This window comes from Halichoerus grypus, chromosome 6, assembly GCF_964656455.1.
Source record: "Halichoerus grypus chromosome 6, mHalGry1.hap1.1, whole genome shotgun sequence".
Taxonomy (NCBI): Eukaryota; Metazoa; Chordata; class Mammalia; order Carnivora; family Phocidae; genus Halichoerus; species Halichoerus grypus.
The window spans coordinates 177,370,000-177,395,990 of record NC_135717.1 but is presented as its reverse complement, the minus strand read 5'-3'; the positions used below and the strand labels follow the sequence as shown (position 1 = coordinate 177,395,990).

General features: G+C 58.9%; 1 protein-coding gene across 3 annotated transcripts in view; it reads right to left on the bottom strand.

Annotated features, from left to right (window-relative positions):
- Positions 1–25,991, bottom strand: part of TAFA5 (TAFA chemokine like family member 5) — a 195,470-nt gene that overhangs the window by 6,142 nt on the left and 163,337 nt on the right. For all 3 annotated transcript variants that reach the window (XM_036073115.2, XM_078076761.1, XM_036073116.2), the window contains exon 3: positions 24,968–25,095. In XM_036073115.2, the coding sequence (XP_035929008.1) occupies positions 24,968–25,095 (128 nt within the window). The remainder of the gene's footprint in view (positions 1–24,967; positions 25,096–25,991) is intronic.

Sequence of the window (25,991 nt, the reverse complement as noted above, 5' to 3'; positions counted from 1 at the left end):
TGGGCTCTGGGACAGCTCGGGCGGAGGGGACAGTCCCCCGTGAATGTCCCTGCTTCTCGAGAGCATGCCCTCGTTGGGAGACCCCTCACCACCAGTACACAGTCCCCGGCTCAGCAGGTGGGGTCCCTCCGGCCATGACCCCGTGTCTCTGGGGAAGGGTCCTGCTCGGGTGGTTCCTGAGCCCTGTCGGCCCCAGGAGGATTCTCGCCGACACCAGACACCGGCCTGCCTGCAATGGCCCTGGGGGCACGCCGGGGGTCCCGTCCCAGGGGGTCGTTCCGCCCACCCCGGAAAGCGCGTGTTCTCCATGGTGGCGGGCGGGCTTCCCTCAGTCCTTGGACGCTACAAAGCATCATTTAAAAAGCAAAACGAAACTGTCCAGCCCCTGTGAGTGCAGCGAGCGCTATTCTCTCTTCCTCATTAAAAGCTCGTGTTTGCTGTTAGGTCGGGACAAGTGTTTTGTAGGAAGGAGCCCAGTGTTCTGGACTGAGAGTCCCGAACAAAGGGTCCTAATAAACAGCAGACACACGGGCACCGTGAGACAGGGAGGTGATGGCAGCCTGCTCTGACAGGCTCGGGACGACAATGGCCGTTGCCATGGGAAAGATAAAGACATAACCAGGGCAGAAGCTTCTGGAAAGGCTACGCATCATCCCACCCGTGTCCTGCCATCCGTGTGATTGTGTCTCTGGGACCGTTCCCTGAGGCAGCACAGCTGGTCCACGTGCAAGGGAGCCTGGACCCCACGTCCTCCCCAAACCCGAGCTCACAAAGGTGGCTGGAATGGCCATGGTTTGCTGTTGGGTTAAAAAAAAAAAAAAATCAAACAGCACGACGGGGCCTAGGGCAGCCCCTTCTGGTAACCCGGCAAGTTCACGATCTCAGACAAGCCCTCACCCCATACCCTCTCCCCTGACATCTGAGCAGGTGCGTCCGGGCCGGGTGGGGCGTGCTCGAATCACCCCCTGCGTTTGCTCACTGCATCCACCCCCTGACCATCTGCTACCGCCGTGTGACTCACTGCCTCCCGGGCTCACGCTGCAGGGTGCTGGGGCGGGTCCCGGGGGACGCAAGGTCCCCGCCCCGGCCTCTCGTGGGGACGAGGCTCCAGCCTGGGGCGGGCCGGGCCAGGAGGCTGGGAGCAGGTGGCCTTTCCCGTGCCCTCAGGTGACAGGCTCGGAGGTCCCTCCTGCTCTGGCCCTAGAATGAGGCCCGACCACGCAGCCATCCCAGGGCCTTAGTGCCAGGTGAGGACTCACCTCAGGGTCCCAACGCTGCTCTGCCACATATGATCCAGGTGTCCTAGGTTACTTCACCGCTGCCTGCCTCAGTTTCCCCCTGAGTAAACACTTCCCCACCTCGCGGGTTCCTGACTTAGAGCCAGCACCACGCAAGCGTCTCTAACACTGAAACTAAGACAGGCGGTGGCTTCAGGGCCCCAGAGCGGGCAGTGAAGAGCCTGGGCTCTAGTGTGAAGGGGCCTCGGCTCGTCCCGGGCCGGGTGTGCACGCTGCTCCGGCCTCCTGCTCTGGAGTGGGGCGAGGGCAGCCGGGGCCATTTCAAGGCTCGAAGGGGACGACCCACTCCTGGAGCCAGGCTCTGCCGTCCAGGGCCACTTCCTCAGGACTCACTGTTCGCGGAGGAGGCACCGGGGTCCTGCCCCCGGCCACGGACCGTCTGCTCCCGAGCACCCGCAGGGCCAGGCCGGGCGCCGTGGGGTCCTCATGGTGAAACAAGGGTGGTCGGGAAGCCACAGGCTCCACTGCCCAGCCCACGGCAGAAAGGCAGCTGACAGAAGGACTCCTGACCGGGAATGGCCCGAACTGTCCCAAGAAGATGCTAACAGCCTGGCCAGTCAGCCTGCGTCTCCCAGGCCCGTTCCTGGAACGGCCCCTGTGGCGGAGCGGGGCTCAGCGGCTCACACCCTGGCCTCCGAGGGGCAGACCCTGTGGGCTTTTCCAGGTTCAGGTCCTGCTCATGACTCAGGCTCCCGTCCCCCGATGAGCACCCCTCCCTTTGTGAGAGCGGAGGCAGGGTCTGCCCGCGGTGCTGGCGGGAGGGGGCGCCCCACCATTACGCTGGGGTCGGCGGGCCCGGGATTCATGCCATGCCAGGCTCCCCTCGACGGGGCTCCCTGCTTCCTGGAAGCCCCTAAGCCACCCAGCAAAGGCACCGCCGTTGCCCCGAATTACCGAACGTTTGCTGAGATGGAGCACAGAGTTAATGCTAGGACCTGGGTCTTTCCCGCAAACGCCAGCACGCAGGTCCATCCACCGAAAATAGCAAACGTGTGTGCTTTGCTGGCTTGTGTCCCCCTGATCAGCATGGATGACCACACAGGCTGACTGAAAATCGCCAAGTCGAGCCCTGAGTGACCAGGGCTCCAGAACCACCGGGCCTGGGGTCCCAGCCCCAGAGAGGACACCACCCACCCTGCCTCGCGGGGCTGCAGTGAGAATTCCACGTAGGACGTTCGTGTGTGAAGCGCTTTGTGAACGCTCACACGTACAAGTTACCTTCAACAAAGAGAGTGACTTTGTCTACCGCCCCCCCAGAGGGTATGTACCCAAGACCTCGAGGGGGAGGAGGCCATGGGTGGGGGCAGGGGGCCGGACTTGGCTGAAATCCGGCCACCCTGGGCCTCCACCGTCTCTCTGCCATGGGATCTGACTTCCCTGGTCGTCCTGCAGCCTGGAGAACGGGGGAGGGTCCCATGGACAGGCCTCGGTGGCCTCAGTGCCGAGTCCTGGTGGCTTGATTCTTCACCAGGCACAGGAGCCCCTGGGTTGGTAGGGTGAGGAGGGAGGGGCAACCCCCCGATAGAACAAGTGCCCCCCACAGAACAGGTGCCCCTTCCCCTGATATTACAGGTGCCCCTCCCCCCCGATAGAACAGGTGCCCCTCCCCCCGATATTATAGGTGCCCCTCCCTCCAATAGAACAGGTGCCCTTCCCCCCCGACAGAACAGGTGCCCCTCCCCTGATATTACAGGTACCCCTCCCCCCCATAGAACAGGTGCCCCTCCCCCCAATATTATAGGTGCCCCTCCCTCCAATAGAACAGGTGCCCTTCCCCCCCCACAGAACAGGTGCCCCTCCCCTGATATTATAGGTGCCCCTCCCTCCAATAGAACAGGTGCCCTTCCCCCCCCATAGAACAGGTGCCCCTCCCCACCAGGCCCTGCCTAGAATCTCGTGGCACCTCTGAGGAGCCGGAGGGCCGGGCCAGCCCTGGAGCCTCGAAGCCAGGCCAGGCCTTGCAGGGCAGGAGCTAAGCAGGTGCCCGGGGTGGGTCCTGAGCCCTCGGCAGGACAGGCCCTTTCTACTCGGTCACCAGGCAGAGGGGCCTTCCGGAAGGCACAGCCGACGCCAGGTGACAGGGGACGGAGAGGAGTGGGCCGCTGAGCGGCTGCCCCAGCAAGGTTCCCTGTAGCCCAAGACCCCCCCGCCCCACCTCCTCCCCAACGAGGATGAGGTCTGACCCCGCTACCCTCTGGACGTTCCCTCGCGGGGGTTCTCCCTCACCCCACATCTGGTCAGCGGGCTCCCCACAGACGAAGCTCATGGGCCGAATCCTCAGCGTGGAAGGTCTAAGAGGCCCAACCCCGTGGAGGGAGGGACACGGCCCTTCCCGGAGGAGCCCCCAGCTGCGCAGACACGTCCCTTCACCACGCTGTGAGGCGGGAAGCTGGGCACCTCGACCCCATGAAAACACACTCCGGTGTGCGGAGCGCAGAGCACCCGAGACCTCACCGTGGCTGGGCCGGCCACAAAGGCCAGAGGCAGAGCCCAGGCCAGGTGTGAGGACAGCACCCTGGAGACGCAGGTGTCCCCCGGATGCACCTGCGGACTGATGTTCTGGTCACGGCGGCTGTTCTAAGGGCGTCTGTCCCCTCCCCCACCTCTGTCGCTCGTCTGCCGCCGTCCAGCAGGTGACACTGGCCACTTGCTACACACCGCTGGGGACGGGGGCTCTGTTGTCTCCTGCTACCGCGGAAGCACTTAGTAGGCACAGAGAGAAGCACCTGACCCCCCAGAGCCCATAGCCCACAGGGTCAGGTGCGAGGCCCCTCCTCTGTGAAATGTCGCCCAAACCCAGGCAGCCAGCCATGAGGGCACGAGACACGCACCAGGCCCGTCAGCTCGGGGGAACGTGTCCCGGGCTGAGGGCCGACGGCCGGTGCCGGCTGGGCCTTCCCTGAGCCGCATCTGTAGGCGCCACGCGGTGCCCCGGTGAGGGGGCGGCAGGGCCTGATGCACGGGGCAGCCCGGACGGGGCACCGAGCTCGCCAGGCTGGGGCCCCTGTCCCTGCCCTGCAGCCTCACAGTGCACCCCGTTCTCCTAGTAAGCAGTACGCTCAACCCCCCCGGGGGCAGAGTGAGCAGCTGGGCACTGCTGTGTGTTGTCACCCCCAAAGCACAGGGACAGGCCCAAGGAGCCACGGGCAGCGGCCAGGTGACCCCAGGGCCCATGTCCCTATGTACAAGGCCCGTAGGCCGGCCGGCCACCTCTCCCGGGGTCTGAGCAGATAGGCCGCGAGATGAGCTTCTCGCTGAGCGGGTTAGGAGCCAGCGAGAGGTGGGAGGGCTGCCAACGAACGGCCTACACGGGGGAGGGAACACACTGAATCTTAGAGTCAGCACGTTTGGGTGCTAATCAGACTCCCACTTGCAAAACAGACCAGGCGGTCCCAGGCCAGGCGCCGAGCCAGGTCCCCCGCATTGGCTGGGGGGGGCTGAAGGGCGGTGTGCATGCCAATCCCGGGGGTACCGGCACGAGATGGGGGCACGGAGACAGGATGGAGACAGGGAGGACCGCGGGCAAGCACACAGGGCGAGGGCCGAGCCACCACGAGCCCCTCCCCCCACATCTGTCTTAACATGTGTCCTTGTTGCTGCCACTGAGTCCCGCTCAGCCCCGCCCATGACCTCACTGCCTCCCTGCGCCCGCCCCCTGCGCCCCTGCTGGGCACCGCCAGCCCTCTGCCTGAGGGAGCACTGACTGGCCTTCATCCTCCCTAAAGTCTCCTGTGTGTTTGCAACAGCCCGGCTGGCCAGGCGGCTTTTCCTAAGGGCGTGTTGACAATTGCGGGACAGGCTTTGCAGCCTGGATTCCTGTCCTCTTTGTCTCCGCCCCAAGGCAGCGCCCACTTTGAAGCTAGTCCCTCGCCTGCGCTAATCCAGGGCAGGTGCCCCTGCCGGCCCCACGCTGGACCCCAGCCAACATCAGAGCCTCAGCCACCGGCCGCGGCAGCACACCTGTGGCCCACGTCCAGCCCACGTTCTCGGGCGGGTGGGATCAAGGGGACGCGGAGATGACAGAGCGGGCAGGAGGCGCTCTTCACAGACAGCACCAGAAACGCTCGGGCCGACACCGTGCCATCCGCAGTGGGGAGGGCAGGCCCCGCAAGCTCAGGATCAAACCCCTTCCCTGGTCTCCTTTCTGGGTCCACTTGCGGGGAGGACGACCACTCACGGTGGGGAGGTCACCTCTGCGAGACAGGGTCTGGGCCTCTGAGCTGGGCCAGACGGTGCCCGCACTGGGGCGAAGCCCCGCCAGGCCGCTGTCTGTCCGGAAGCCGGGGGACCAGGACTGGCCATAAGGACATGCCCATCTTCCTGTCCGCTCGTGGCGGCTTCACCGTGATCCAGCTCGCACGCCACACAATCACACTTTCAGAGGGTGGAGGCCACGCCTTTGTGTGGCCAACGCCACGCCCCGCCCGCGTGGAAGACTCGCCCCCAGGAGGAGCCCCTCCCCGTCAGCGTTCACTGCCACCCTCCGCCAGCCCCTGGGCAGACTTTCTGCCTCCGTGGATCTGCCTGCTGTAAACGTTTCCTGTACATGAATCACACCGCACGTGGCCTTTGTGTCCGGCTTCTTGCACTGTGTGCGATGCGTTCAGTGCTGGTCCACGCTGTGGCCTGTCCAAGGCCTGTCCTTCAGCCGAACGCTAGTCAGTGATCTGCTAGACCGCGGTTTGCTTACCATTCGTTGGCAGGTGGGCTCTGGGCCACCCCCACTTGCCGGCAGCTTTGCTTAATGCCGCGGTGACCCTGCGTGGACGAGTTCTTGCGCACACGTGGGCTTTCACATCTCGTGGCTCGACACCCAGGGTCCCACCGGGACAGCAACGGCTGGTCATGCAGTGGCCCCACGTTAACTTTGCAGTGACTGCCAGCCTGCCCCCTGGGGGGCCCGAGCATATATTTCTGCTTCTCTTGACGCCTACCCCACAAATCCACATTCTTCCCCACACCCTTCGTGAGGCCTCGAAATGAGACTGGAGGGAATTAAAGCAAACCACACAGGAGCACCTCCTTCGTGGGTCAGCCACCGCTCCCTGACCGCGAATCTCTCTTCCTACTTTCCTCGGCCGTTCGCGTGTGGGGTTTTAGGACCTCTCTACCTGTGGGCTATACTTATCTCCGTCCACCACGTGGTTCAGAACCAGCCGTGCTGCTCAGGTTCCAAAGACTCCCAACCTTGCAACCTGCCTGTTTTTGAGAAGTTGGGTTTGGGAGATGGGAGGTGAATCAGGGCTGCCCCTGGGACGCGGGGCCCTGCGTGGGCTCTCGGTCTGTGGCTGACGCAGTGCATGACTTGGCCCCTCCGTGGCTCAGTGTCCTCATCTGTAAGATGCGGATGAGAGCAGTCTGGGGCTCACGGGAGGCTGTCAGCATGAACAGGTGGATTTATGCACAATGCTTAGAACAGCATCTGAGCATGTGTATTTAGCATCAGAGGGTCCGTGGTTACTCTGGATTTCCCAGACTGGACTTACGATGACACATCGTCTCCCCAGCCTGAACCCAGATATTCCCCGCCCGCCCTCCAGCTAGTCCACAGCCTCAGGACACATATTCCAGTCTGTAATCCCCCTGGAATTCAGGCTGGGATGTGGTGAGTGGTAAGGCTCCGACTTGAGTACCCCCAAACATGAAGCCCGTTTTCTCCCACCCGCCATCAGGGACCCATCCCTTCCTCACCGGTCTGTGCTCGCTGCACCCCACAGTCCATCCCCCTGATGCCAGGGTTCCACTCAGGGCCACGTGGTCTGCTCCTTGGAGCAGAAAGTAACAGTAGCAAGACCAACATTTTCTCAGGTTTTAAGTGTGTCCTCGGGACTTGGACAAACTCTGTCCCCGTATCAAGGACAAGTTGGGTACCGGTGGGGGGCAGCCCGGGGCTCAGCCACTCACAAGCCGCACACCCAGGTGCACACCGTGGACACTGGGGAGGCCTCTCTCCCAAAGCCTTCCCACACTGTGACGGGTCTACACGCCCAGCTAAAATGTACAATCACCGGTAATGTTCCCAGAACCTCATCAGGGATCTGACTGAAACTGCATTTAATCTAAAAATTAAATCTGAAAGAATAGACAACCGCACAGGGTTGGGGCATGCACTGACTTCATCCAGGTATGTGACAGCTTCCTGCTTATTTATTCAGATCTCTTTAATTTTCTCCTAGTAAGACTCTGCCATCATCTTTACACAGGTGATCAGCCTTTTCTTAACGAAAGAGTTATTATTCATACATTTCCTGCTGTCTTTAGCAGAGACCTTGCTTCCCTCTTATTTACTCAGGTTTATTTTACTTACATATTTTAATTAAACCATTACTCTTCTGAAACCTATTTGCCTGGAAGTGAGAACACAACTGACTTTTGTCAAGCCTCTCCTCCCCGGCCAGGTAGGCAAGTTTCTTCCTTAAAGTCAGCCTGCGAGCTCACCTCTTCTCACCTAAGCGACACATTCCCCAGCCCGCTAATTCCGCATCCTGGCGGGCAGGCTCGATGGGCTTCCATTAACCTAGTCTGGGGTCGGCAAACCCATGTTGCAAAGGTCCAGGGAGTGCATCCCTAAAGCCTCTGTAAGTGAAAGCAAGGCTGCGTTCCAATAAAACTTTATTTATAAAAATAGGTAGGGAGCCGGATTTGGCCAACAGGCCATAGTGTGCTGACCTCTGATCTAGACCACAACTTGTTTGTGTCTATGAAAACTTAAGGCTGAATACAAGTAGAGAACCTTCTGTATTCATAATTTGTCCAACTTAATAAACTCCTTAATTAGTTTTCAAGGAACTTCAGCTGCTCCTGCAGAAATGTGGAAGCACCTGTTGACCTCATCTGTAAGTAATAAAGATTGCATTTTCTCATATCAAATACTGATGAGACTGCAGTTGCCAGATCTTCCAAGAGGTCACCGTGCGGATGGCTACAGGCCTGCACATACAGCCTGCCTCGGTCCTGATGTGAGAGGGCAGGGCGCCAGCGACAAGGGCGATGTTGGTGTTCATTTCAGAGGGACACTAGGTTCCAGGGGGCCCACCTTCTCCTCCAGGTTAACTCGGAGGTCTGCTGGTCCTGAGGGCGTTGTCTGTTTGATGTTTTTCTTAGGAATAAATGTGGTGCCTGCCTCCTGCCCTTTTGCAGCATCTACTTAATTAGAGCACATTTTTATCTGATCATCCTTTGGGGTTGGTCATTCTTCTTGATTCTAAAATATTAAAAATATATTTTTCTTTCTCATATAAATCTACTTTTGTGTTGTTTTAAAGGACCTCAGGATTCAGCGCACTGTCACTTCATGCAGGTTCAGGTGACGTGTCCCAATCACGCCTGCACGTTCCTGGGAGCAGGGATCCCCCAGATGTATCCACAACCTCAAAGCAAAGCAGGGTACACGGGGGCCTCAAGGGCACTTCGCTGAACCAGTCCAGTGCCTGGCACAGTACCAGACCCATGTCACAGACTCAGGGTCTTCGTGGAACACAATAGCTCCGTGTGTGCTCTCCTACCCTTGGGGAGACTTCGGCATCAGGGTTTCACCAGGCCCTAAAACGAACTGCGCAATTTTCCAGTATTTGGGGAAAGGACACCAACACATTAATGTTTTTAAGACCGTGCCTATTAAGCCATCTCCCTCTGTGATTTCTACTGGAGGATGTTAACATCTTTCTATTCCTTAGTTATGGTAATTTTTTCCCCAGAAAATCATATATGTAATGAAACCCTGTAGATTTATTGATCAATACACTAGCCATGTATGCACTCTTGAATAATCTGAGACCCCAATACAGGCTGGTTTTCCCTCCTTCCTATCAGATTTATTTTCTAACAAAAGAATTTGCACGTGATAGAGGTCAGGGCGCATATGGTTTTGCCAGATACGCAGTGAATGATCACGTCCATGTCTTTCTTTTAAAAGTTCACTAACAGGGCTCTTGGGGGACTCAGTCTGTTGAGCATCCGACTCTTAATTTCGGCTCAGGTCATGATCTCAGGGTCATGGGATTGAGTCCCGTGTCAGGCTCTGTGCTCAGTGCAGAGGCTGCTTGAGATTTTCTCTCTCTCCCTCTGCCCCTCCCCCCACCCTGCATGCACGGGAGCTCTCTCTCTCTCTCTTTCAAATAAATAAATAAAATCTTTTTTAAAAAAGTTCACTAATATTCCTGTTTCATGTTTTGTCTCTTTCTCCTCTCCTTTTGTGGGTGGATTTTCCATAGCTTAGGTTCTTTATTTTCATTTTTCCTGATTTAAAAATAAAGTTATTTAAAGACGTAAGTAGACCCAAGTCCATCTTTCACTGTGCCTGCAAAAACACCCCGTGTTATCCTCATAACATGCAGAATGCGATTCAACAATGAAGACGTGTGGACTTTATCATCAGGGACGTGCTGGCTCTGCTCTGATGATGTTACTGTTCTAACTCCTTCAATCTTAAGGCAGCCCTAGGAGGCGTGGAGCAGCGTTCCGCCCATTTTACAGATGTTGACCCTGAGGCACAGAGAGCCAGGTGACAGGTGCTCCACCAGCAGACTGACTTCAGACCCTGCACACGGCTGCACACTAGGCCTACTACACACCGTCTTTCACCTTTCGCCCCCTATTTGACCAAAACGTTGTGGGAAGGTACTGGGTTATTATTATTATTATTTTTGCTACATCTTAAATATAATGTAAGTGACTGGAAAAGAACATTGCCACATTTGTCTTCTATGCAAGTTCGATTCATAACTTGGATTACGGATTCTTCTGCACAGATTTCACAAATGATGGGGAATTAGAAGCAGCCTGTTTGTATGTTAAATTGTTCAATATGTAGTTGCAAATTCAGTCATGATACTTTTATTATTCAGAAGATCTGTGTCTTGGTTCTTTTAATTGTTGTTATTGGCGGTTTTCACTTGACCTTAATGCAGATTTAAGGGTTGTTTAAATTTTGAACTGAAGATTGTGTTCCTGATCATTTTGTCAATTTGAAATTGGGCTTGCTTCATATAAACATGTGCTAATCTGTGCCCTAAGGTTTCTGTGATACGTTCATTACTTTGAACTGTAATGTATCAATATGTGTCAATAATCATATATACTCGTATGATCTTACATGTATCAATATATGACCTATTGTTCCAATTTAATCATTTTACCTATTGATTTCCCTTTCCTCTCCTTGGCCTGGTATACTTTGCTTTATTATTTGCTTTAAAACTTTTATTTGTAGACATGCTCATAGAAAGCAATGTATATTTGACTTTTTTTTTTTTTTTAAGATTTTATTTATTTATTTGACAGAGAGAGACACAGCGAGAGAGGGAACACAAGCAGGGGAAGTGGAGGAGGGAGAAGCAGGCTTCCCGCCAAGCAGGGAGCCCGATGCGGGGCTCGATCCCGGGACCCTGGGACCATGACCTGAGCCAAAGGCAGACGCTTAGCGACTGAGCCACCCAGGCGCCCCTATATATTTGACTATTTTAAAAGCCTGATTTAAATAGTCTCTGCCTTTTAGGAGAGGAGATTAACCCATTTACGTTTATTTGTCACCACTGGCAGGGAAGTTCTGTCCTAAGAGGCATGCCCCATCCTGATTTCCGGTTATGCTCCTTTCATGGGTCATTTCTTCACACACATGCATAGCATTTCACCTGCTTTCTCTGCCATGGTTTCAAGAAATCATGTTCTTATTCCCATTAGTGGTGGCCTTTCTGTTAATCAAATGCACTCTTAATGATTAAGCCATTTCTCTAATGACTTAAGTCATTATGGCTCCTTCTACTCCACATTAAGTGGCTCTTCTCCTACTCAGCAGCTGCTCCCCCACCTCAGCCTTTATTAATGTAGCCAGAGGTTACAAATCAGTTTACTACTACACAGAAATTGTTTTTCACAATAAACACAGCATATTACATTATACGCTGTGGATTTTGTGTTCAGTGTTCTAACCACAGTCACGGGAATGATATTTACATTTAGCTCCGTATCTTTGTTGGTATCAATAGTCACCATGATTCTTCTTATCTATGACCTTTTCCATCATCAGCCCCTGATTTTTATTTCTTTGATTGGCTTGACATTATCTTTCATTTTTTTCAGGAAAGCTTTGTGGGTGGTATACTTTCTAAATCCTTACAAATTTAAAACCGTGTTCTTTAGTCCCTTGGTGTGAAAAACAACTAAAAGTAGGATTGAATCCATAAGTGAAAGCATTTTTCAGCCAAATCGCTGGCTGTGATCTTTCCTTTCCTTCTGGTTCAGAGGGCGGCTGGTCTGCGCCTTCGTAGCTTCTGCAGACTCCTGTCCTCTTGTCTGAATTTCATTTCCCCCATTTAACCTGGATTGTTACGAGGCAGCTTTCTTTCATTCTTTCAAATCAAACACACCCATGGTGTGTGTGGGTCGTGATGGTGTTGGTCTTGTTTTTAATTGGTTTTTCTTTTTTTTCCAGTCCTAGTTTCATCCTGATTATCCCTCCCCTCCTGGTCATGGTGGTTTGGCCTCCAGAGCACCTGCTTTCTCAGATTAGGTATCTGCCCTCCATCCTCCACACCTACTGACTTTTTTCTCTCTGACTCCATTTCTTTGCTTTCTCCTATGAACCGCCCCTTGGCTGAAGACTCGCCCACATCACTCCGTTGCTTTTCTGCAGGGACAGTTCCTTCGTTTGCAACTTCCAATACAGATCTCAATTGCACTCATATTTTGGGTATCTTAGTGTTTATCCCCCAGGTCACCCAGCAAACCTTGGATCCTTGCCTTTGCCCCAGCCTGTCCTTTCTCTGTGGTTCCTGGCTCCTGGGTCACAGAAGTCACAGCCCCTTGTAGCTCTCTGATATCAACAAACAGATGTTCTCCAGAAGTCTCCTCTGTGTATGTTAGAGGACTTTTCAGAGCTATCTCTGCCTTTAATCCTTTAGAAAGTATTCCTTTCCACAGTGTGCATTTTCCCACAGGCTCATGTTTGAACTTCTTTGGCTCTGATGTGTTTTTTTAATCCCCTTTAAACAGGCAGAGGCCTATTGGGGGCTGGAATGAGCCAACAGGCCCAGCAGTGAACAAGTCTTCATCCTTCATGTCAGCTCCTGGCTGGCCTGGAAGGTCTAGATGTGCAGAGACCCTGAGTCTTCATGCAACCCTCAAAAGTCTACCAAGTGGAGGGTGTGGCTCCCAGGAGTATCTCATTCCCCTTGGGAGGTCAGGGCCTCTGCCTCAGTTGGACATTCTCTTGAGAAAGGAGAACCAAGTGGGTAACATAGGCCCCTGTGTGCCCCAATTGTCTGCTGCATCCTCCTGCCCACCTGAGGGGCTCTTCCTGCTAACTCTGCCCCTTCCCAGGAGCCTCACCTCCACCCACCACCTCCTCTCCTGCCTCGCTGCTGGGAGTCAAGTCTCTGCAGTGGGACGGGGAGAGCTCCTGCTCTTCAGACCCCGACCTCTGCCCATTGCCTTCCCGGTCGGTGCAGCAGCGTCTGGGCCCCGAGGTCAAGCTCAGGCACAAGGAGGAAGTCTCAGCCTCCTTCTGCATCTTAGGAGGTCTTTGTCACTCCTGGGGCTCAGACGGTGGGGCAGGGGCCTGCCAAGAAGGTGCCTCCCATCCACTTGTGATGTGCCCACGGGGATGTTACCAGACCTCAGCACGTGTCTCTTTTCTTTGAGTCATGATGTGATTGCCAGTGGTTCTCATTTCCAAAAATATTTGGAACTGGGAGCTGGGCAGGGGCTGTGCCACTGGTGTAGGGGGTCTGCCACTGTATTAACCCAGAGAGCCAGGCCACTTTACAGACTTGGCCGAAGGACCGGACTGGTCCTCTCTCCTCCTAGTGTCGGACCAGCTTGTTTCCGCATGGTGGGGATGGCTGTGGTTGTGGGGAGGAGGGACGCTACCTCCCAGACTCCCCCGGTCCTATGGAAGCTGAAGCCACATGGCCGTGACGACACAAAGTGAGATGCAGCCAGAATTCAAACAAAACTGAAAGATGCAGCAACACAACCAGCACTCTGGGGCTTTCCCAGACGGGGGGCGGGGGGCTTCCCAGAAGGACCACGGGTACGGCTTCTTCTCGATGCAGCCTCTGGGGATATGAGCTCTCCAGAATGCTCTGGAAGGTGCCACACAAGGAAAACAGCAGTGCTTTTATCCTCACAGACTCCCTGGTCTTTCCCTTTCCCACCACCCCAAGGACCTGTGAGGCCAGCTGGGGGGGGGCACTCTTACCTCTTCCATGGATAAGGAAACTGAGGCAGGGACACAATCCCATGCAGAAAGTGGAGATGGCGACCCTAGAGGGGGCTTGTCATGGTGCAGGGCGTGGCAGGTGCGCTCACGGCGCCTGGCAAGGCTGAGCTCTGTGCTCTGGCTGGTGTGCGGGGGCAGGCGGGGGGACGGTGCCAGAACCCAGCGATGGTGAGGCGGGCATCAATACTACCCAGGACCTACGTCACCCACTACACCTCGGGTCTAACGGGGAGTTGACATTTACAGTAGTTTGGGTTGAGACACAGATCCTCCCATTTCATTTTTAAAGACTCATTTCTAATAAGTGACCATGCCAAATGCCATATTTCCTTCCCTGTGCCATGTGCAAGCACCGCTGGGAAGGGGCCCCTGCTCCCGGGAGCTGCCGTCCGGTGGGAAGGGCTGGGCTGAGAGCGCCCGCCAGACCCCGGCACATGGAGGACAGAGCGCGAAGACAGCAACAGAGACAGGCTTGGCGTGACCCGAGCCCGGGGCGTGAGGGGCAGGCCGGGACACGGCGGGCATGCAGATGACCACCGGCCCGCCTCGTGTGGAATGCAGAACCGTGCCAGACGGGGAAGGAGATCTCGCCCTGGTGGCTTCTGCGCCGTGCGCACTGACCGGCTTCCTGCTTACGTGATCCTACTTTTCACAGCACAGCTGATGGGGTTATGTTTACCTTCGTTCCTTACAAAGAAAAACAGCCCTGAGCAATGTCATCTGGAAGATCATAAGGACTTATTAAACCAAGAGGAAAAAACATGTTTTCAACCACTTTGCCAGTATTTCTGCCCAATGAGCTCATGAAACCTGGAATCAGAGAACAGAATTAACTCTCACAGCTCCGCTGGGAACTCGGGATCACTCTGAACTTCCTCCATCCTTCTCAAGTGCTCACTGTTGACAAGGTGACTGCCTCACGCTCGGGGGATCACAGGGACCCCCTTGACTTCGGCGCAAAGGAGCTCTTGGCAAAGGGACATGGCAGGGGAGGGCCATGGTGGGCATGGACAACCCACGGTGGGCACGGCGGGCTGGCGGAGACGGACAGCGTGGTGGCGGCAGCCCATCTGCTCGTTCCGGAACGCTGCCCTGTTCAGCGAGTTGTTCTCTGAAGGTTCCCCTACGGGGCACATACTGTCCCAGCCTTCCCTTAGGACTGCTGAGATCTGGGGCCATTTGACCTTTTCGGATTCCAGAGCACCCCCCCATCAGGATGAGCTGGGGGATGCTCCCCCCAACACACCGGTGGTGGGCATTCTCTTCCATTTATTCAGCACTTTTGACCTCACGTCTAAGCAAGGGCCATCTGTGCCAGTGCAAACGGCACCATGAGCTGCCCCCGCAGGGATTCTCGTGGGGTGCCCATCAGCGGTCTGAGAGCCAGGGGCTGCGCATGCTTCATCCCTGCAGCCCTCGCATCCACCATGGAGCCAGAAAGAATGAGGTGGCTGGGAACGGTGTTGGCGGAGGGGAGGGAGTAGCGATCAGGCGACCCAGCTGCCCGCGCAGGGCCAAGGGGACAGCAGGACTCAGCCTCCCAGACCCCACGCGGGGGCCTGTCCCCGACCCTGACGTGGTGCTCTCTGCAGGCTGGTGTCGTATCTACGGCACCAGGAACACCCACCCCCAGGTGGTGGGCTCGCCCCAGGACCACAGGCTTCTCCACAGCGCACGTTCCCTCCCAATTCAATGATTTGCCGTTTGTGTACTTAAAACTATTCAAGGAACCACGCCTTTAACGAAAATGGAGACTCACACAGCACCATTACCGTGAAAAGCTGCCGGCACGCGAAGCCTCCCGTCATGAAATTGGCCAACAGTGGCCATGGAAATCGCGTGGGCTTGGTCAAACCGATTTTTTGTTTCTGGGTTCATTTCTGCCAAGAACATGAAGAATGTCACAGCTCACGATCCTCGCTGATGCCTCGCCAGCCATATACGTTTTGTGTTTATGCACGGAATCTATTAAAACATCCAGCTATTACTGTGGTGATGAATAGCGGTGATTCAGAGAACACAAAATTGATCGCAGACAGAGATCAGAGTAATGACTCGGTATTTTTCATTGTTTGTGCCGAAGAAAGAATTAGCTGGGTGTAGGCACTGAGCTACTTTGGGGTGAGTCCCCGCCATCCGCTCTGCCTCCCTGGACGCTAATCCTAGAAAACGGACAAAAGCCTTTCGTCCTTGGGAGGACGTCCTATTCACTGGGGGCTCCTTGGAGGGCAGGTGGGAGGGGCCAATTTGGGTTGGAGTCCACCCCAGTGTCCACCCTCCTCTGCTCTTCTCTGGGCGGGTCTCCTCACGAGCCCTGCTGCCGCGCCTCATCCTGAGCTTGCTCGAATGCCTGTCTCCCCGGCACACCGGGTCCGTGCTCTGTGCACCGTCTGGGCTCCAGTGGACCCGCCATCAACACCATCCCATCAAGTTCCACATGACTGATGGACGGCACTGCTGGCCCCTCTGGCCCCTGATCCCCGCAGGTGGTAGGGGCGGCCCCAAGCCCCAGGCACGGTGCAGAGCCCTGCACCAGATCAGGAGGGACAGGTCAGTCAAGGACCCTCCCCGGGAAAAGGAGGCAGACCCTAGGAGCAGGGGCTGGGGCTGAGTGTCCGGGGGCTCTGGTCTCCTCCTCAGGAGCCACTGTCTCTGCTCCCAGACGAAGCTCCACCTGGCATCAGCTGCAGGAACAGAGGGCCCCACACACACGTCCGAAAGCACGTCCTCATGGGCACCTGCAGGGCGGGAGGGGCTCAACCACAAGCCCCCGCCACACGGATTCAAACAGAAGATCTCCAGCTGAAAATCCCGTTTGCCCACTAGAGGCAAGTCCACGATCCCTCTCGTTCTCGTGCCAAGACGTGTAACGGCGTTCTACAGTGGTATGGACGCTCGCCAAGTCCCGCGGCTGGGACCCAGCGTCCACGCAGGAGCTGCCCAGACGGCAGCGGGTGGACGGGGGACGATCTGACCCGCGGCTGGGACCCAGCGTCCACGCAGGAGCTGCCCAGACGGCAGCGGGTGGACGGGGGACGATCTGACCCGCGGCTGGGACCCAGCGTCCACGCAGGAGCTGCCCAGACGGCAGCGGGTGGACGGGGGACGATCTGACCCGCGGCTGGGACCCAGCGTCCACGCAGGAGCTGCCCAGACGGCAGCGGGTGGACGGGGGACGATCTGACCGGGACCCTCGCCCCTCCTCAACGATGAGGGGTTTCCTAGGCCCCAGGCTTGCCTCCCCTACCCCATCTTTGGTCCCTGCATGCTGCTGACCTGCATCTCCTACCTCGAGACCCATCTCTTGAGCACCTGCTGGGGTGTCCTCACCTGTATCCCAATCCCCCAGACAGGGGCCGAGGTGAGATGTAGCCCAATCTGCTCTTCAGGTACCTGGAGCAACACAGAGCCCAAACTGCCCCTCGGCCCCATCCCTCTGCCTAGGTGTCCTGGACCTGGGACAGCTCAGAGAATGCCCAGGGCGCCTTTCTATGAGGCCGGCCTGGGGCAAGGTCTGCAAGGGGGAAGCCCAGTCTACATGGCACGGGGGCCCCTGGCAGGGGAACGTGGCCAATGAGCAGCCCCCAGAGGCTGGGCATGCCAGGAAGGATGCACAGAGCCCGGGGGGCAGGGGGCTCTGCTGGGGCTTGGAACAGCTGCCTGGCCGGCTGACGGGAACCCCGGCAGAGCCCCAGGGACCACTGTCTCCCTGTTCCCAATGAACTTGTGGCCTCTGATCAACAGAGCCCCACGCTGCCTCACGCGCAACCCAGAATCATTTTTCTTGTGTTGTTTTTCAGAATGAGCGCAGAATGGCAGCTGAGACTCGGCTCTATAATAAAAGCTTCTAATTGCTGGGATGGCTCATTCGAGATCAGAGACAAACCCAAGCCCGCCGAACACCTCTGGGAGGCACTGCGCTCCTGGCTGGTGTCGGGATCACCCCATGTGCAGGAGCTCAGAGCTGGCGGGGGGCAGTCCACAGCACCATGGAGCCCCGGGCTCATGAGATGGACGAGCGGCGAGCTGCCGCGCGCTGGGGACAGGGCCCGCGGAGCCGGGCTGCGAGCACAGCGTTTGGGGGACGGGACATGCTGTGCCCAATGTTCCCCAGAGTCCCGGAGCTCGGGAGTGAAGGAGCCGCCGGTGGCCGTGAGCGCGCAGGGAGGTGCGTTCCCAGCAGCCCACAGCTGGAGGCGGACTCACAGGGGGAGAGAAAACTGGGGGCACAGAACCGCCAGGCGCCGCAGAGACCCCCAAGGCCGCAGTGTCAGCAAGGCTATGGGAGGTCCTGCGGGAGGGGGCCCAGGAGGACCAGAACAGGGGGGCCACCTCGTGGTGGATTTCGCCTGCCAGGACGCTGCTGGACCTGCCTCCACGGCCACGGTCTCCGCCCTCCCCGCTGGGGGCCTCCAAGCTGCCCCGCACGGATGCCAGGCGCTCTGCCACTCTGGCCTCCCCAACCTCGGATGGCCTCGTGCCCGCATGTGCGCAGGCCAGGAGGCGCTCACGGGCTGGTGTGGCAGTGACCAGGCCGGAAACCCGAGTCCATCCCCACACGTGCCCCTCCTCGGCCCTCCCTGCACCACGCCGGTGTCACGGGGTCCCCTCACAGACGTGGCAGACCCCCGCTCCTCCTCTCCGGCCACAGCTTCTCATCAGAGTGGCCTCACGCCCGTGGCCCCAGCCAGCCTCACCAAGGCAAAGCTCACTGCCTGCCCCAAGTTTCCCCGGGGCCCCTGGCGCACTCCGAATGGACGCCGGCATCTTCCATAGGCCCCCGGGGCCCCGCCTCACCCCTGGAGATGACCTGGCGCCTCGAGCTCCTAGGAAGCCAGGCTCTCTCCGGAGCTGGCCGCAGGGCGGGCCCTGTGCGCACCCATCTCCCCGCTCCCCGGTGGGATCCGGAGTTCCAGGTCCTGGACGCCCTGGCGCGCTGGACTCTGGCTTCGAGGGGCTCGGCTGCGCAGCAGGTACGCTGGCGTCTGAGTCTTTGTACGTGACCCATTTTTCCTTCTGGGTTTAGAGAGGGTGCTTTTCCACCTGCAGCCCGCGCAGACGGCCGCCGACAGATCTGCGCTCCCCCATCTCGGCGGGCACGCGCCCTTGGGAACCCGCGTCTGGGAGCTGTGGGAATTCCGTTTTTAAGTACTTCTCTGACAATCTCTTCTCCACGTTTCTCTATTTTTGGACCTTATATTCTTCAGAACTCCTGAATTGATCTTCTAGTCTGTTTTTTTCCTACTTCTCTTAAAAAATCGACTCCATGGCTGAGACTTCCTCATTCTACTGGATTGTGAACAACATCCATTAACACACTCACGCTGTGTACGTGCACACAAATGCACACACGTGCATGATCTTACATGTACGTGTTCATCTATGCGTGTTTTATACATACTTTATACCTCTGTTCTTATAAAAGTGATAACAGGTTATTTCCAAAAGTGCTCTTGATCTTCTTGGTGTCCAAGTCAGTGTCCTGAAACGACCATGACTCTCTTCTTCTCCTCGCAATCCTGGGGCTCGGGGGCCTGCAGGTGACAGCTCACCCCTGCGTCATGGGCGGCCCGGCCCAGTGGGGGTAGGTCGGCGGGGGCGTCTTGCAGGGGAGCATGCCAGCCGCGGGGTGATCGCACCTCCTATGTGGGGCTCAGGGGTCCCGGAGCCAAACGACCCCCAGGGTAGGGAGGGCCAGGGTCGGGGCATGCGGCCCCATTGGTGTGCCCTCCTCCTCCTGCTTCCTGACCCGCCTCTGCCCCCACGGGGCACCTGTCCGCTTCACGGCACTGCTGTGTGGCCTCCTCCCCCACCACCTCCAGCGGCCTGTTTGCTCCAGGTCCTCTGGCTCAGCGGGCGGCCTTTGGTTGCTCTCGTCAAGCAGTGACCCTTTGCTTCCCCCACATTGGCGAGTGGGATGTGAAGAACCGATGGGCAGATGGTGGGCTTCCCAGAAGGGTCCTCAGGCCCCAAATCACAGCGACCCATGGGTTTCAGCCTCAAGCTTGGTATGTTAGTGAGGGGAAGAGGACACCCCCCCAAACTCATGTCCACCTGGAACCTCAGAAAGTGACATTTTTGGAAATGGAGTCATTAATGATGTGATAAAGTTTGTGAGCTGGAATCATCGTTGATTTGGGAAGAGCCTGGGTGGAATGGTGTCATCACGAGGCCTGGTTCTCATGGCACGTGGCCGTGGGAGGACAGGGGCACACACTGGGAGACGCAGCCACACGTCCAGGAGGGCCTGGAGCCCCAGAGGCTGGACCAGGCCACACCTCGGCTTCACCCAGCGGGAACGAACGTCTGCCGCTGTGAGCCTCCAAGTGTGGGGTGATGGGGGGGCCGCCGGAGCCTCGCAGGGCGCGTCTCCACAAAGAAGCCGCAGCGACCCCTCCGGGAGCTGAGGGGCCGCACGTCTCAGGACCTGGGTCTTTAGGAAGAGTCCCCCCTGCTGGTGCTGGCGTGGCAGGGTCCAGAGTTGCCAGGCTTCTTCCCCTCGCTGGTGTGAACCCCCGGTGGGGCTGTCGGCCGCGGGGCCGGCTGCGAGGGCTGAGCTCTCCCCTGCAGCCCTGCCTGCAGGCCACCCAGGGGCCTGCACCCCACTCCCGAGCACCCGAGCGCGGGGCCCAGACCGGCTCATCCACCGAGAGCGTCTGCTTCCTGCCATTTCCTCTCCTGTGCGCTCTGCCTTTTCTCCTTTCCGTGTCCTGTCACTTCATAGACGTGTCCAGACGGCAAAAACGAGAGGCATGTATGTTCTCTTCTTTTAACTAGGAGCTCACAACAAGCGTTTGCTAAGTTTCTACAAAGAGCCCCTGTAGGAATCTCTGCACCAGTGTGTGGGGCTCAGATCTGGAGCCCAGTTCTCAGGGCCCAGCGCTCAGGGCCCAGCACTCAGAGTCCAGCACTCGGGGCCCAGCACTTGGGTCCCAGCGCTCCAGGTCCAGTGCTCGGGGCTCGGGGTCCAGCACTCCGGGTCGAGTGCTCAGGGTCTGGGGCTCAGGGTCTGGCGCTTGGGGCCCAGCACTCGGGGCCCAGAACTCAGGGCCCAGCACTCGGGGCCCAATGCTTGGGGTCTGGGGCTCCGGGTAGAGCGCTCCAGGTCCAGTGCTCAGGGCTTGGGGTCCAGCACTCTGGGTTGAGGGCTCAGGGTCTAGCGCTTGGGGTCCAGTGCTTGGCGACCAGCACTCGGGGCCCAACGTGCTCGGGGCCCAGGACACAGGGCCACATGTGCCCCTCCTCCTGCATGTCTGCCCCGGGCGTGGGCCTGGCATGAGGAACCCGAGTGGTGGCTGACTGGCAGAGCCACCCTCCCGGGCGCCCAGAGGGCCCAGACCTGGCACACGCTAGGCCCTCGGTGGTGCGTGGAATCCAAGGATGCAGAGACCTCCCGGTTACCTGGACAAGGCGAGCCATCCTCAGGACGGTGGAGAAGGGCAGCGGCCCCCAGCCTGCCCCACGCTCGCTCACACACCCGGGGTCAGACGCTCGGCACTGCAGGAGACGCTCGTCGGCAGAGCCCGACGGGAACAAATGAGAACATAACCCACCCGAGTGCTTCTCTGTCACGTGAACCGGTCTGCAGTGAGCGCTGACCTCTGGGACTGGTCAGCAGGCTGGGCCGGTGTCCCCTCCCAGTGTCGTCCAACAGAGATGCCCAGCCGCCCGCCCACACCTCCCGTGGCCACCCTCCTGGGACCGCTGGGCACACGGGTGCTCGGGGAGCTGCTGCTGTGCCTCCAGGCAGGGCCTGCTCTTGGGAAGTGTGGTTTGGGGGAAGCGAGTTCCCAGGAAATCCAAGTTCCTGGACAGAACTAGACGGACACCCCGTGAATGCTCCTCACCCCCCACAACGGGGCCTTCACGCAGTACAGAGTTCAGGTGTGGTGCGTGATGCTCCTCGGAAAGATGGGTTCCCATCTAGCTGGTCGACTCTGATTCGGGAGATGGGGCTGCAGCTCCTGCCGGGCACCTTGTAGTACGTCCGCGTTACAAAGTGTGGCAAAGCGACCACCGATCACGGCGTCCTGATCACCACCGGCACATGCTGCTGGCGGCCTCAGCAGCTCACATCTGGGGCGACAAGAGGCGTGGGGAGGGCAGGAGGGCGCTCTGCTCTCGGGGGGACCCACACCACCCGCCGTCAGTGGGCACAGCGGAGGACTGCGGAGCTCAGGGGAGACCGTCTCTGGGGGCGTCACGGGAGGGCACTGCTGCGCCCTGGGGTGGGGCCTGCGGCATCCCGTGCGTCTCCTTTCCTGGTGCAGACCGGCGTCCACAGGGCCGACACGGCGTGGGAAGCAGAGGCTGGGCAGCCAGCACAGAGGCCAAATCCTCCCCCGAGCCCCCAGCACAGCGGGCTCCCCACGATTCACCGTGACCTGCCGGAGTCACCGCGTCCAGCCAGTGACCCTGTGCACACGTGTGAGCCTCACCAAGTGGGACCCCCCTCAGGACACGGGATTCCCTGATATTTTTACTTAATTTCTTCTTCCCTCTCTTAAATGCAGATCATGATCCAGTAAATTAATTTCATGACCCACTAATGGGGTGAAGACCCGTCCTCTGAAGAGTAGCGCTCTCGGAAATACAAACATCAGCGTATTCCTGGGCTCTCTTCACAGGTGACCACATAATTTATCGCACGTTCTTATGTGGGCCCTGAGCGAGGGGCCAGGGGGGTGCCCGTCAGGCCCAGTGCCTGCCGCGGGTGGTTGGTGGGCACAGAGACGTGAGCAGCGTGGCCCTCACAGAGGAGTGAGCCTGACACGGTCAGCGGGGGGCGCCACTGAGACACGGCTGTGGCCACTGAGGCGGCGTGGGCAGTCACGTGGCTGAACAATCACAAGGGCTCTCAAAGCCCATCTCACGGAAAACCTACTCGTGGTGAAATGGGAAATCGCAGGGCTAGCCGGCATCTGTAACGGAATCGAGATGCCAACGCGAAAATGGGGATATACACTCCGGTTACACGGTGTTCGGGTCAAGAGCTCAAGTGACCTTTGAAGAACGCTGTGCAAACAGGTCACCGCACACCAGGACTGCTGTCAGCGCCAGAGATGCGTCTGCAGACACCTGGGGAGACCCCGGGCCTCCAGCATCGGCACGCAGCCCCTCCACGGGATGCACCAGCCCGAGCCTCAGTGCACACGCCCTCCATACTGCAAAGGGCACCATGCCCCAGGTGTGCACCCCATGGGGGTGAGGAGCCCCGAGAGCGGGCACTTCTCTTGGACTTGCCCCGAGCCTAGCAGGTGTCCTTCCCACACCTGGACCAGCAGGTGCATCTGCCCGAGCACCAGCTGGGGCATGCCGGCTGCCCCCCAGGGCAGGCTCCCCTGAGAACGGGCAGACGGGAGAATCGATCTTCAGAGCTAAAAGACCCGTGGGCTCGTGCAAAGCCAGACCCAGCGTTTGAGGGGGGAAGGCCCAGCAGACTGAAAGGCTGCCTTCGTGGCCCACTACCAGCTGTGGTTTCCACAGCGGTCAGACCAAGGCGATGGTCGCGAGCTCCTGGGCCCGTGGGGCCACGGGACTGGCTGCAGCAAGGGGGATGCATCCAGGAACAGAGCCTGCCTACAGACGCTGGGCCTGCTAGAGGGGCTGCAGGGCAGGGAATGCAGAGCACGGAGTGGGGAAGGGCTTGGGAGCCTCAGTCCACCTGTGCGACCGCGAGGGGTGCTGCTGGGCCACCTCCTTCAGCGGGCCTGCCCCCAGCACCGTGCTCGGGGCCTGGAGTGCAGGCCGGACCCCACAGCCACGCCCCAGGGCCACCGCTCTGGGTGGGCAGTCTGGAACCTCCCCCAGGCCTCCCCTCCTCCAGGTGTTCGCTCAAAAGACCCCATCACCTGGCATGTCCTGCCCACAGGGCTGCCGCGGGCCCTGCGGGGAACCCACATACTGACCCACAGGCCCCAGGGATGTGGGACGGCAGCCCTGGCCATGTAGGATCTGCTTGTCCCCACGTCTCTGCCTTTTGGGAACAGCACACAGACGGGGACTCCGGAAAGATCAGCTGCCTCCTGGATGCCCCTGGAGGGGGCAGCCTCACGTCAGAAGCCGCCCAGGCTCCCTCAGAGCCGCCACGTGGGTGACAGGTCACGAGCTGGCGATCCCCGCACACGTCACAGGTGCGAGGACAGGATCGCCTGCGTCTGTGCTGGACATGGCTTGGGCAGCTGACATGCTGGGGAAGGCCCCCGCTGGCCGCCCTTGTCTCTCGGCTGACAGCCGTGCTTGGCAGGTGCCCTTGGGTCCTGCCCACCTGCCGTCAATGCAGAACCACCTGATTCCCACAAACAGACGGCCTGTCCTCAGAATGTGCCCTGGAGGGGCCCTGATTGCGCTCTCCTCGGCAGCCATGGAGCTAGGCCCCCTGGACACATGGCTGGACGGCCCGCCGGGACTCCCTGCGGAGGCTGGCATGCGGGGAGGGAGGAAGCGCGTGGGATTTCCTCTGCTCCAACTCCGAGGGGCTACAGCCCCCACCTTCCTGCGCGACCCCACAAGGAGACTCGGATGCCAGCCCAGCTTTCCGGATCCTTCCCTGGGGGCCCCAGACCTCCCTGACTGGACATTGCCAAGGCACAGAGGCGGGAATCAGGGCCAAGAGATCACAACCCACTTCAGGTCTAGGTTTCTATGTGGAGCTCATGAGGAAGAGCCGAGACTGGGGTGATAATCAGCCTGGGGGAAGGAGAGGCCCCTGCCGTGCGGGCCGAGGTCTGCGGAGCCCCAGCGCCCAAGCCAGTGGACGCAGGTCCCGGCTCCCGTGGCTCGCACCGCCGAGCGTGTGCCTTGAGGAACTTACCTTTGGAAAAGGGACCTCAGAGAGCGGCCCCAGAACCCCTTCTCCCCCTTCCCTCCCAACCTGTGGGTCAGCAGCCACGGGGACCAGGCGGGTCCCGGCTCCTGGAACAGAGCATATGCGGTGTGCCCCTCAGCAGGATCTGGGAGGGACCAGGGCACCCTTGGGGGTTTTTGAGGTCTCCGCGCAGAGTGGCCACCACGCGGTGCCCAGGGCAGGAGCCGACCTTGAGGACCAGGCCCCTCCCCAATCCTTGCTCTTTAAAGAGGCTTCACCTGCCGTGAGGGGATCCTAACCCGTCCTCCTGCCTGGAGTCGTGAGCACACCCTCCGCCCCAGAAACGAGACGACGTTACCAACCACCCTGCGTGGACACTGAGCTACCTTTTGGGTGGACGCCTTCAGGTGGGCCCATCTGCCATAGGGACAGTCTGACGGAGCCCAGGGACAGACTGATCCGGCCCCAGAGGGTGAGGGGGTTGGGGAGGGGAGGCCGCGAGGCTGGAGGCCTCTCCGCACCAAGAAGCCCACTGCCACTCTCCCCGTCGCCGCCGACATGCAGCCCCCCTGCCCACGGGTACCCGCTGCCCGGGGCTGCTTGCCCTCCCGGTGCGAGGAGCGAGCGGGGCTGCGTACGCACCGTGGTGGTCTTTATCCGCCCGCCGGGCTGTGTGCACGTCCAGCCTGACCGGTTGATCAGCAGGTCACAGCCTTCGCCCTCCAGACACGGGAGCATGTCACACCACTGCTTTGTCTTGATGATTCGAGCTGCGGGAGAGAAGAGAGCCGTTCAGCCGCTGCTCACGGGCGCCCCGGGTGGCACCAGCAGCCCCCTCCTACACGGCGGTGGGAAGGGCGGTGGGCAGCGCCTGGTGCCCTTCGGGGTGGCCGGGCCGCTATTCCTCCCTGGCTCCCCATTTAGCGCTGCTCCCCGGGTCCAGCTCTGCCACCAGCCCCTCAGTAAGTGGTAGCAAGGGGTGTTGAGGACAGTTTCCTCCCTGACGGAAAGGCCTAGAAGCAGGGGCTGCGTCCAGAAACAGAGGATGATTGTATTCACTTAACCCTCACTCAAGGACCCCCGCAGAACAATGGGCTGTTCTCCAAATTAGGACCAAGTGCACGTCCTTCTAAATGCACGTATGACTGATTGGCTGCACGTTTATAAATCCAAGGCTGATACGAGAAGGGGGGTACTCCAGTTACAAAGTCTGGGCGCTCAGATCCGATGCCCACCATGGGCCAGACATTATTTTAGCTCAAAGCTAAGTCATCAACATGCATGCTTCCAAACACGGCATCCTCCCCAACTCTGGGCCACTGCTAGAGAAGCCACAAAACCTGCCATTTCCCAGGAACGAGGATTTGGAGTCCGGGTCAAGGCCATGCGAGGACAGATGCGTCTTTGGGCATTTGCCCTGTGCTTGCCACACCGGACTGTCCCCTCCGGGGTGGCAGGAAAAGGCAAGCGGGCTGGGAGAGAGCTTGGCCAGCCATGGTGTGGGTCTCCGGGCCGTTCCAGGGGATACAACAGCTCGTCACCCTGACACCAGCTCCTTTCTAGGCCCTGCCACGGACGGGACTGTGCCCCCAGAGTCACGTGGTGAAGCCCTAACCCCTGGTGTGGGGGTCCTCGGAGACAGTGTTTTATAGAAGTCGTTCAGGTT